Source organism: Nothoprocta perdicaria, unplaced genomic scaffold, assembly GCF_003342845.1.
Source record: "Nothoprocta perdicaria isolate Ctin4 unplaced genomic scaffold, notPer1 scaffold_31, whole genome shotgun sequence".
NCBI classification, from domain to species: domain Eukaryota; kingdom Metazoa; phylum Chordata; class Aves; order Tinamiformes; family Tinamidae; genus Nothoprocta; species Nothoprocta perdicaria.
Window position 1 is genome coordinate 1,733,860 of NW_020455544.1, and position 13,351 is coordinate 1,747,210.

A 13,351-nucleotide genomic window follows, 5' to 3' on the forward strand; every position below is an offset into this window, starting at 1 on the left:
TAATAGTCCCATTCTTCCTGGGGACTGTGTTCTTCTGACATACCGTTTTCTGCTGTGGCTTTTTCCACTGCATTTGCCAAACTGCCCTTGGAGGACAATCCCCAAATGCTGTAGAAGTAAAACACGTCCTGCATCAAACCCTAATAACAAGAGCTATTAATACATTTGGTATTTAACCTTCTTCCTTATCACTTCTTGAGTTTTGGGAATGGTAACAGTTTCACATAGATGAACATCATTGCAAAAAGCTGATTGAAATATTTTTCAGAACTTCAGCATTTTTGAAGTGAAATAGTATTTTCCTTGGAAGAGAAATTTGTCAACAACTGACAACATAAACAGCAGTAATGCACAGGAATCAGGCAATAGCCAAATTGTGATGTTATGTTTGAGTTATATGTCAATAAAATATCAGATGTGTCATGCCCGTAGGTAATATTCTAGAGAGAAAAAAAAAAGTTTAAGTTTCTTAAATTGTTCTAGGAAAYGACTATACTTTTGACTCAGAAGCGACATTGCCAAAACTCTTGGTTTTATTCTGTGTCCAGATCTTGCATTGCACAGACCAGCTTTTCTATAGTTTTCCTGGTGAACACAGGCTGCCTGCTTAGCAGACTGACAGCGCTGTAATCTGAAGATTATCCAGAGCAGGTACGATGTATACAGCAGTGCTCATGCGCTGTTTCCTGGACTTAGCGCTTAGGTTAATCACTGCGCTTTTTGGCAGGGTGAATGAGCCAAGTGCTGTGCTCTCTGGTACCTTAGCAGAATTGTTTCTGGAGTTAGCCTGTTGAAACAAGTTTAGATTTCTTATTCTTGCATTATAGTGCTGTCAGCAGTTAGCCTTAAAATATATTGTAAAAGTAATTTGAAGAAATGTTATCTCTGAGTATTTATTCCGATGAAGTCTTTGGGTTCTTGKTTTTTTTTTTKTTTTTTTTTTTTCTCCCTTTCCCCTACAAATGATGACTATAGCAATGCTTTTATTGATATGGGCAATTATCTGTTAGTTATCACTAGAGCACCAAATCTTTCTACTTGAGCACTGGTTATTGACAGCCTGGCTAGAAGTAAGGAGTCACCCAAGGATGAGGGATTCCTCCTTTCTCTGAAACTCTTGAAATGGTCTTTCCTCCATCTTAATACTTTTGCCTTTGAGAGTGTTTAAATACCAGAACCATATTATTGTAGCTGTCATTGACTCCACTGAATTGGAGACACTTTTTTTCCAGGGAGACATGACAGTAGCTTTTGTGTTGTTGTTTAGAAGGATGTTGAATTATTAAAAATTTGCAAAGCTAGAGATTGATACAGGGAAAGTCTTCCAAGTCTATTTGTATGGTGTACAAACTGGCTGCCTTATTACAACATTATGTTAATTTCTTTTTGAAGTATCTGGAAGGATTTGCATTTGAAAAGAGCTGTATATAATCACCATAATCAATTATCTTATATGGTCTGTTGAGTGTGTGTGTATATATATTTATACATAAAATCACACAACAGTGCAGGCCCTTTTTTCTGGTGTGATGACTCAGTGCATATTATGCTATTAAGATAGGTATCCCTGCCATCTAATGGGGCAGTATTTACCAACTTTGGTGATTAGTGCTGCATATCAAAAGCATGAGCTACAGCACGCACTGATGCCAAGAGACTGCCTGTCTGCAGCTTTCTGAGATAAGGAATTAACTGTTCTTTCTAGAGCACATCAATGCTGCTGCTGTGACCAAGAGGCAGGAGTCATCAGGGAGGTCCTGTTTCTATGTCCTCTTTCTGCAGGATCCCTCTCATCTCGTTACCTTCAGAAGGACTTGGGTTAGAGATCAAATTAGATGCTGTTTAAGACTGAGTTGAATCTGTAACTTCCAAGCAATGGAGTTTGCATTGTCTGTGGATTTCAGGGGCTAAGCAGATGCAAATAACGTCTTCTGTTCGTGGACAAGAATCCTCTATTGTAGTTTTGATTTGTTGAGTTTGTAGTTTCAAAAGCAGAGGTAGCACTATGATGTTTCTGAACTAAGGGTCAGTGCAAGAGCATGTCAGTTGCTGTAGTTTGTATTTAGCTGGCTTACCTGCTTGTCAAGGATTCAGCATCAGTATTCAAGTACCCTGGTGTTAAAGCTGAGAAAAGATTTCTTGCTTTTCACTCATTCATATAACTGCAAATAATCTAAGCAGTGTTTTTCCATGGATTGGTACTGGTGGTTGCTCTCAAACTGCTGCAAAATAACTTCTTGAACTTCTTGACCTATGTAGCTTATCCTCTCAAAATCACCTTACTCTATTTGCATTTTGATTTCTGAGCAATCTTCTGTAGCATTTATACTAACTTTGACTTTTATTGTGCACTGACCAGATTTAACAACTCTTGCTTTACTTGCTCACAATCAGTCAGCAAGATATGATGGCAGTGTCCTGAAATGGGAATTATTATCAGTCCTCATATGTGATAATCTCCAGACATGGAGAGGTTCTAAATATTTACCTGTTTCCTTAGGATTGCTTACAACTGACCTCTGAGTCACACCCCTTCTGCAAGGTCGCACTATAACTGGTACACAGATACATCACAAAAGTGATGCAAGGGTAAATCTGACCCGTCGTGGGGCTCCGGTTTGTTGTGCTCTTCCCCTAAGGCACACTTACACTGCTACTTGAACACATCCACGTGTGGGCTATAGAAACAAGCCTCACAAGTGTCCTGTGTGGCTCTGCGTTTGGGTTTGTGTCCCAGTGATGTCTTGGAGGACAAAAGCTGGTTTGTTTCAGGGGAAGCTTGTGCTCCAGGACTGCGCCTGAAACACTCCAGACCCTACTGGGTGTTCAGGCCTTGATTTCAAATTACAGCAAATCTGAAATAGAGACCCTCACAATTCATATAACATGGATGTCAGGTCCTCAGTACCAGTTACTTGAATCTATGGATCCACCCCTGTAGTACCACATGGCTTGCTAATGTTAACATGGTGTTTCTTTTTCCTCATGATGAAGCTGCATCTAGTTTATACAGGGTATGCAGGTATGCTACAGGATACACTTTTTGTATACTCTATATTTATCATATTTCTTAAGCTGCAGTGAGGTACCTACATGATGGTAAGAAATAGTTTGAAATTTTGCTGTGACTATTCTGCGCCTATATGAGTTATGTATGGTAGTATTTTCTTTTTCTTTGAATGCCTGAGCTACCACTTTTCCCTGTTAAGACTCCCCTGTGGTGACAGTAAGCACTGCCAGTCACATGGCTAAGATTCAGAGCTGGGAGAACTGCCATAGTAAACTGAATTTGAACTCTGGTCTTCCCATGCCTCCACTGGGATCCATAACTGTCTAAACGCCAGGTCTGGCCAGAAAATTTTTGTGTTGCAAAATTACTTTTGATGTGCAGCTGGCTATATAAAACTTTGCTTGTTTGTTTGTCCAAATTCCAAAGCTGATTTAAACCACATATTTTAATTAATRATACAAGAGTTTTAAAAATTATGAATATTTATATTTTTATTAGTTGATTTGATGATAGTTGAACCCAAACACTTTTCCACACTGGATGCAACAGATTTATCATAGAGGGGTAGCAGGCCGATGTCTCAGCACATAAGCCGTTGTAGGGCAATGACAAGTTTCAGAAGTAATTGCCAGGGTTTTGTACGTAAGCATGCAAATGCACATCACTTCTGAATTATTACACATTACTTGTGAAAACACAATTTTTTAAACTGCAGCGTACAGGATCTTGTGGATCTCTGTGGTGCAAAACAGTGGAGCTTGACTGCATTCACACATGTATCAGTTGAAACCAAGGACCCTGCTTAAGCTCTTGGAGGAACTGTTTAGTGGAAAGCTGGCAACACAGAAGAAATGCATTGGAAAACTTAAATAGATGAGGCCCATGAGCATTTTGGTAGAGTTTTGGTTTGCTCATTTTTATGTTTTCCTGAAGGAAGTGTGAATAATGTCTATCATTAAAACAGATCAAACTGCTTGAGATAGCTTAATTGTATTTTGGTTGCATTCCAGAATTCAATAAGAAGCTAGCTAGTATAGCCTCATTTAAAAGCTGTGCTAAGGTTGCCTATAGCCTCTTACAACTCGGAGAGCTATAATAATTTAGGTTTGTGTGCACTTCATTCTCTTTCTCCCAGACCTGAAGAGAAAGCTGTATAAAGGATGGATTTTAGCCACTGATCACGGTTTACCTCCAAAGGTAGAACAAAGGCCAACAGAATATGAAATAATTCAAGGTGCATATTAAATGTGCTGTTACATGTGCGTCCAGCCATTTGAGTTTCACTGTTTGCAGAGCAGCTTATACTTTATCACCCAGTCAGCTGCTTTCAGGATAGAGGGACTTCAGATAGCCTTGTCAGCAGGTTCATTCTCTGCTCCTATCTGCATAACCCCTGGCCTCTCCGTATGCTCACTTCCTTGTCTTTGTCTGTTTTATGGTTTGGGGAAACAGGCCAGGAGCTGTTGCTGGGAGAAGCCAGTCTGGGAAAATATGTGGGACTTGAAGACAAATGGAGGCGATTTGAGTTTCCCTGCAGGAGAAGAGATGTCCCCTGGACTCGTAATCTAGGTGTTGGAGTCAGACTCACTGAGGAAACTGAATTGGGGACCAGAGTAAATGCACCTTCTGATGTTAACCTTGCTGGCAGAAGATACTCTGCCATGCTTTGTTAGTGAGGCACATATATAAAGGAAAATCTCCTGAAGAATGATTTTTTTCCTTATTTTTTCCAGTTTTGAATGGAAAAAGTCAATACAAAGAGTAACAATCTAAGTTGAAAATTATTGTCCTGTTATTTTACTTTACTGTTTATTGTCCAGTTACTTTCTTATTGATCTGTGGAGCATCTGAGACAAATATAATAAAGCAGATCTTCTCTTAAGAGATTTTTTTCCAGTGCTTGATTGAGTTTTCTGAATCATGTTTACTTTTGAATTTTTTCAGGATTTTGATTTAAATTTGAGGCAATAATAACAGAAATGCACTCAGAAACTTGGAAATTAATACTGTAATTTTAAGTGAACTAAATTATTTGCAATAAATTGTATATGAGCTTTGTTAATTCACTTGCTTCTAAACAGAGGAATTTCTTCAGAGCTATAAAATTTTCAGTGTATGCTCATGCAGCCTCACTTTTTTCTAGATGATTTGATGATTCATAGATTTTTTGCAAACTTCCTAAATTATTATTTAAAATATTTTTGCTTTTAGCAGTTGAAAATTATTGGTGAGCTACTCACAATAGTATGAAGTGCTTCAAGCATGTTATGATTAAAACCGTTTTCCTTTTATGATTCCATTGGATCTCTTTTCCAGTTGAGTACAAAATACTTACACAAATACTTACACAAAATACTTATAAACGTGACCCTGCAAAGACCCCTGAAAGGTACCAGCTTGACTCTTCAGCTGGCGTTGGAAGCAGATGCAGTGTAAAATTTGTCCAAAAAAGGTAACCCCCTGCCCCTGAAGTATGTGGTCTAACAAAATACACACAGCTGGAGGAAAAAACTGCCAATTACTGTTAATTTACAACAGGTTTCAAAAGCTTGACTTAGATCATGAGTTGAATAGGAGGGGAAACACAGAAGGGTATGGTGCAGAAGTTCAGGAAAGGATAAATGTGGTGGGGAAAAATGGATAAGCAACAACATCTGGAAACTGACTTGAAAGAGGAAACAAACCAAAGTGCAACTGGTAAGAGAAAACAGAATCCGGACTGCAACAGATTAGGAAAGATCAAAAGTGGCCAAGGAGAGGACTTGGTGGTAACGCGACGTGCCACGGCACACAAATGGGGCTGTTCCTTTTAACCTGCACGCCCTCTCGGTGTTTCGCCAAGTGTGCYGCTTGTGTGAGGAGGTGGCTAAATCGCCCAGCGAGTGAGGTTGGACATTAGCAGGGATTGGTTTTTGAAGGCGAGAGGTGCGTGGCCTCTGTCGCTTTCTTTGCTGCTCTGCTCTCTGCAATACCTTGTGCCTGCGAGCGTTCTCTCCTGCCGTGAGCACTGAAGTGCTTTGGTGATCGCGTCAGCCAACCTGGTGATGAGCTCTGTTGTGATGTGCTACTAAAGCTCCTCTGGTTGTGTGTGCAGATTGGATCACTAGATAAATATTGCTTTGGCAGGTTGCTCATCAGTCATGTTATCATCACTCTTACCAGTCATGTGGAGTCAATCATAGCTTTCTCTGTCCATCTTTAAAAAATGCAGCGCAATCCATGCAAAACAGTCTGTGAACACTTGGTTTAACTGTTACCATAGGCTTTGCTCAACCCTCATTAGTTAGCAATGGCTGAACTGGGCCAGTTTACTGCACTATGTATCCATATGTCACTGCATGTGCTGCTGACACTTCTCTAGCGCTGCTGGATAGCTAAGGGCAAGTGGGCATGGGAAAGCGATTAGAAAGGTAATCATCAGCTCCATGATTCTTTCTCATTGATTCTTCGCTTTAGACTACACCTTTTTTCTAGCTGTCTTGATTGAGAAACGCGTTGTGTGTCATGATACCACAAAGAGATGCCTGAAGTTTGGAATTGCTGGGGAAATCCTGAAATCTGCTTGTACTTATGGAAGTACTGAAGAGACTCGTAAGAAAAGGAAACCACTGTTATGCGGATCAGAGGAGTTTAATTTTCATGAGGCTAGTAAGGTAATTTTCCAGCTGTTACCATGTTGTAGAATATCTGATTCATAATTACATCTCCCTAAGATGGAAGCTTTTTACCTTCCCAATCTACACTTTAGTGCTGGAAATTGAATTTGTTGAGGATAATAGAAAAAAATATAAAGAATAGCAAAGTCTTGTTTTGTTCCCTTAGAGGGTACAGTATCTTTCTGCAAAAATTCCTTTTTTTTTTTTTTTTTTTTTGCAGAGATCTTATTTAGAGTGTGAAAATATTACTTAGTTTTTCATTCATTGGAGTCCTTTAGATTACCAGGCTACATGACAAGAATTAAGCTTTTAATTTTTTTATTTAATTTTTTTTTCCAGAATAATGTGGTTGCAAACCAGATGGAGAGTTTGGGCTCTGCTATAGTATAGACAGTATAATATTGAAATCCAACAGCATGTTAATTTTCCTCAGTAGGTGCTTAGTATCTCATCTCTGTGATCCTAACACGCTGTCCCTTTCTTGGAGTCCTAATTATGCTGCTGTTACCAAACCTCCTGGGCAAACTATTGCTCTTGGAAGCAGGAACAAAAAGAGTTTAACACTAAAGTTGCTTGTCTTGGGTCTGTGTTAATAAGATGTGCACCTCCGTAAATCTCTAACTGCCAATCCAAATGTATGTAAATGTGCAGATACATGTGAGAATGCAAAAGTACAACTGCAACTGTGTTCTGTGGAGGGCAGGTTCTGCTCCTTAGATTCTTCATGATTACTTCAACTTACAGCTAATTTAGAAAAAGAAGAGAAAATGGATTATGGTGATTCTCCTAAGCCTTATACGGGTCTTGTCTTAGTAGGAAAGTACAGTGTGCAACTGTTAAAGGGCTTCTAAGTAGTCATATTTTATATTGCTTTGGATTTTTCTAATTCTCTTGGAATTTCTTAAATTTATTATATGCTGTAACTTCCATTCAAGCCTAGAGAAGTTTCTTGGGAAAAAGCGTACAGTGAAATTAGAACTTTCAGAGTCTTTAATACATGCCTTACATGTACTAATTGGTCTCATCTCTCCGTGCTCCAAATGTATTTGATCGTATAGTTCTGCTGCTTAGCGAAATATTTTCCAGATTATCAATATTCTATTAATGAAAAATAAGCATTTGGGAACTCTGTAATTTTAAGCAAATTAAACCTTGCATGATGGGCTGAGAAGAGCAGATGTGCTAGCAGCACTAATAGAAATAGTAGGTGAAAAAACTATTCTTCAGATGAGATCTCAAATGTGAGCAGAATGACATGATCAAGGGTAAAAACAGAACTGCACTGGTATCAGACTTGTTGATTATGTATTTCAGAATTTATTCATATGCTCCACTAGGTGGCATATTTTAGGAGACTTGGTGACATGGTATTGTCAAGACATCAGTAAAATTTTATGGAAAATGTTGTTACTTTTTTTCTTTTTTCTTCCCTTTTTTTTWWAAAAAAAAAAACAAAAACTGCGTGTATTGCATATGTTTTGTGCTTTAAAAAGCCTTGATTTTGCTCTGTGGCCTGACATTATTTAATCCAATGTTTCCTCTTGTGTAATATAGGCTAGCTTTTCAGACCGGTAATACATTAGGAATGTGTTAGTATGCTTCAGACTGTAGCATAATATCCAAATGAAAATGTCACCTATTTTATTAACCGCTGTTTGATGTGACCCTCTTTTCTTCACAATCTTCTGAGGCTCCGTAGAATTTTAATGTTATGTTTTTTATCCCTTCTTTAGGAATTTGTGTGTTTTTGTGTAGCACAGTGCAGGATAAAAAGATTCATCACTAGTTCTTGTTTTTCCTCCACCAAAATCATCCTTTCATCTCTTTTTAACTTTCAAACAATTCTTAAGTCTTGCCTATTGAATAAGAAAAAAAAATTACCAATGTCAAGTTAAGTTTTCAAATTTTAGAGGGAATAAATTTATTTTTAATTCGTTCCAAGAGTAAGAAATCTGAGGACTGATGATTACTATTTGCAAATTAAGCTGTGTAGAAGTACTTGGTGTTAAGCATCTTTGAAGCAAGTTTCAGTGCAAAAATATCACACTGGATGAAACATGCAACTTAGATCCATTGCATTGTTTTAAGTGTTTATATAGAAGTGGAATATCCATGATATAAGAATGTAATTAAATAATTGCCTTGAAATGCATGAATCTTTTTAGGAAGTTATACCTTACTTCAGTTGTTGATCAGATAACTAAGGAGTAAGTTTTCTTAGACAAGTGAGCTGGTGGGTGGTCTTAAAAATATTAATATTAAAAGATAAAATCAAAGAATAAAAGCAGATAGAATGGAATTGGTTAACCTCCCACTCTGTTTAGAAAAGTATCCTGTTTCAGTAGAAACTATCTTTTCTTTTAACAACACGACAGCTTTTGGCTATCTCAGCAGACAAATAGTTTGTGGGCATCTACAGATGTTTAGAAAAGCCTTCTAGTTCACCTGAGGTTTCCTATCAAATTGATGTGAGGTACCAAACCACAAATGAGTAAATATATCAGCCCTTTCTCCAAAAATCGTGTGGCAGTGCTCTGAGGAGCTGCAATGGGCAGGGGGACAAGCTACATTTGCACGGAAAATGGATTCTTTTCCAAAACAAGGAGGAAAATTCCTGCAAAACCTTCTTGTGCCCAATGGAGCTGATGAGCTTAGTGTGTTGATTAAGATAAAACAGGAAACAAAAAAAAAGTGGAATAATGCAAGTTATTGTTTTTCCAGATGTATAAAGCAGCATTTTTAGTTTATATTTTTCAAATTTAAAGATTATTATTCAGCTTCTAAGCTGGCATTCTTCCAGTAACAGAAATGTTGTTTTTTTCAGAGGTAAGAATAGTCAACATAGAAAGTCAGGTTCGTATTTTTTTGTTATGCCAGGTTTGTTTTTTGTTCCCTTTCTTTAAGTCATGATTAATATTTACTTTAGAGAATTAATTAGCACTTTCAAAGTTATCATAAATTTGTGTGGAAGGCGAACAGATAGATATAGATACAGGAACCAGAACCCTTTTGGTAGCTCAGTGTGAAGAGAAAAAAAGGCAAGACAGCCATAATAGCTGTCGTCTCAAGGAAGATCATTTATTTCTATAAAAGTAGGTGTTACGTGGGAGGTTGTATTGACTTGGTACTAATTTACCTGAATAAAGCATCTTTACAGTAGCCATAACAGCTTTTGAAGTGTAATTAGTTAAATCTTGATTTCTATCTGTAGTTGCGATTGTGTTGTAGGCGAATTGCACCAAAAACACTGTTAACTTTTAAAAGGTTTTGATAGAGCTCTGTCACTCACAAGAGACCTGGAATTCTTGGAATTTCATACACTGTTTTTTTCCTCTGTCTGGGACAGAAGTCAAATTTTAGACATTGAAGAATATTTTTGACAGTCTTTAAGGCTCTTCAAGGGGGAAACCCTTTCAATACTGCTGGTATAAATTGTTTTAATAATCTGTTGTATTATATGTGTAATTAAGTAGTCCATTTAGTGTTTGAACATTCCATTAATGCCTCAATAAATAAATAAATCTTAAAGTTTGTGTAAAATATTAACAAGATGGATGTGTGCTGCAGAAGAGTCATATGTTAAGATTTGAATTCTGATAGGAAGGAACAGATAAGCATTTTCCAGGCCATTAAATGCTACTGCAGCTGCTACTACAGCAAAGCATTAGTGACATACAAGGGGCTTTGAGTGAACCTAATTTGACCTAGAGGTAGATGCTGCCACTGCCAGTGGTCTCACTCATCACTGCTGTCCTGCTATTGGTCCTATGTGGTGCCGTTATCTATACTCACATCAGCAAAAAACAGAGTCTGTAAGATGCCGAGATAGGTTTGGGCTTAAAAAAAAACAACAAAAAAAACCTTTTAAAATACTATTTGCATTTTATTTTACAATTGCTACCTTAGCTTAGTTTTTTCAACATGCTAGATAATGATAGTAATAGTTAAGCACAAGCAATTCACAGAGATGAAATATAAGCAAGGATGCTACTATTCACATCCTTCAGTTCTCATTATCCTAGGAATCCTTCCTATTAATAGTCTTTCATTCTCTTTCACTTTTCTTTCTTTGTTTTTGACCCCCTAATCTCTTTCCACCAGTCTGTCTCCTTCCAGTTCCAGAGTTTTTGTTACTCCCTATTTTTTGACACATTTTCCATGGATGAGGAGCTCAGAAGGAGCTAGTAATCATCTCCAAATCCTCTTCCAGAATAAACTGGGGAGGATGACAAAGAATGAATGACAAAGCAAAAGAAGTTAGAGGGAAAAGACTTCTCCTTGTAACTTCTTCTTGGTCAGAAGAAAATACAAAGGCTATTCTTGCTTGGTCCTTAGATTTTCTTAGAAATTTAGAAGGGTAGTGCAAAGTTGCCCAGACTCTCTCTTTCCAGGAAAAACTGTCTCTTCTTCCTACGTGGTTCATAATATTCAAAAAATATCTTTCTATCTGGATAAAACTGATCAAGTGACCTCTTTTTTTTTTATAGACATAGTACCTCCAGCCCGTCTAACTGTTTTGAACTTGAGACATTGTGGTTCACAGCAACCTTACCAAGCTAGTGTCTCCTAACCTGGAAATGAAAGGAAAGCAGAAGATGACCTGCTGAAGAAACACTGGCATGGAAAGGGATTGCCCTGTCTCATTTTCCCCAAACCACATTTTTCTGAAGTGACGCTTCCAGTGCGAGTCCCCACCCAGGCAGCCCTTCTCCCAGATGAGGTAAGGGAAGCCACCATCAAGCTGAACTGGGAGCCCTCTTAGGTTTTTCTTAGTTGGAAGCCTCTGTTAATTACATCACACCTGGCTATATTTCAGAGGTTAATGAACAGCATCTTGTCAGATTTAATATATCGCACAGCTTTAGTTTACATTGACGATGTAATCATAAATTCCCTGAGCTGTGAACTACACCTTTAGGACTTGCGTGGAGTTCTAAGAAGGCAAGAAAAAGAAATGACTATAAAGCGTAATGTGCCAGTTTTGAGGAAAACCTGCAGATTTTCTAGGACATTGAATTTCAAAAGAAGGATTACATACAGACTAAACAGAGGAGAAGTCATAAAAATTTAAAGACATCACAAAACATAACAAAAATAAGATCCTTTTTAGGTATGACAGAATACTAAAGGAAATTTATCCTGAATTATACCACCCAAGCAGGCCCATTAATTAACCTGATGAGAATATATGTTCCATTTCCATGGGCCTAAGCGTGTCAGGAAGCATTTGACACTTCTAAAAGGAGGAGAGGGCGAAAGTATGCACTTCACCCCTCCTGAAATGCTCAGATCTTAGCTTATCTATTCATATTCATGTTTGGGCTGCCCAGGCATTTGGATACTCACTAATCAAGAGTGATGAAAAAATACTATGTCTAAATATGTCTAAAATAATGTAAGCACTTTTTGTACTGTTTCTTTCTAAGCTGCATCTCATCTCTTGAACAGTGAAAAGACTATCATGTCTTGCTAGCAAATCACAAGTGAGAACAAGTTCTTGGTTGTCAAGATATGAAAATAGTAACATTAACATTGTATACATATAAGATGTGTATCTGTGATGCAATGCTGTGTGTTTGTTTCACCTATTTGAACTTCTCAGGCTGGCAAGAAGGGCAATTGGTAGGATCTGGCAATAAAAGCTAGACTTTCAAACTCATCTAAACACCCTTCCTATGCAAATTATTTTAAGAAGCAGCCCATAATTCTGATTCTCAAAGTTTTATAGACATATATGTATATAAAAATTGTCACATTCTTCCTGGTCAGAAAGTATTCGCCTACATATTGCTTGGTTAATCATGTTGCTGTCATGGTTAATCCTTGCCTAGAAGCAACTTCGATTTTTTCTTGTTGGGCAGAAAGCCCAACAGGAAAATTTCCTTTCAATGCATCTGTGATATAATGGGCACTTATTCTAAGAATGGGATGCTATAGGTAGCATCTTGTGCAGAGGAAAAGTTGAGGATGGTATCTGGGGCATTCAGGGACTGTAGCATGTCCCACTGAAACCTTCCTTTCTGCAGCAGGGCAGAGTGTATTCTAGATTATATGTTGCATTCGTATTCAATTGTCTGAGAAGACTTTTCCTCACGGGTATGAAGCAGTGACCTCCCTAGTACCTAGCTACCGAGATAAAATAGCTGTAGGATGATAGGGTATAATCTAGTATAATACACAATTGTAAAGTATTCTGATAGGATGCTATTCTTTCTTCTTTGAAGGGCAGGCATAATTATATGTAGCTAGTATTACCCATTTCTATTGTTAAACAGTTGATTGTTTTTTTTTTCTTTTCACTTTCTTGACTTACTTTAAATTTCTTCAAGGAGATACAGAATTAACCATTGTGAATGGATGGAGCTCACCTGAACTTGATCAAGGCTTTTGTTTTAGATGAAGGTCAATGTGGTTTTTGGACCCAAATAAATGCACTTTTGCAGTGATGTACCAATAAAAAGATTTCAACTGTTTACTTCTGTATTGTGATATACTCTAGATATAGAATCTTAATGGCCTACAGGCAGTTTGGTTTGATGTTGTTTATTTGCTAATTGACTAGTAACAGATTTTCTAAACAAAAAAAAAACCTGTTTTTCCCTTGCCATCACCATTGGAAATAATTATTTCAGTGTCATCTTTTTTTCCCTGTTAGTCTGAGTTGTAATTCTCTGATCCATGGAAA

General features: G+C 37.6%; 1 protein-coding gene across 1 annotated transcript in view; it reads left to right on the top strand.

The window, feature by feature from the left end:
• ANAPC10 (anaphase promoting complex subunit 10) overlaps positions 1–11,218 on the top strand; it is a 71,546-nt gene extending 60,328 nt beyond the window's left edge. Inside the window, exon 5 of the mRNA XM_026042657.1 lies at positions 11,154–11,218. Coding sequence (XP_025898442.1) covers positions 11,154–11,159 — 6 coding nt within the window. The 3' untranslated portion in view covers positions 11,160–11,218. The remainder of the gene's footprint in view (positions 1–11,153) is intronic.
• The last annotated feature ends 2,133 nt before the right edge of the window (positions 11,219–13,351 follow it).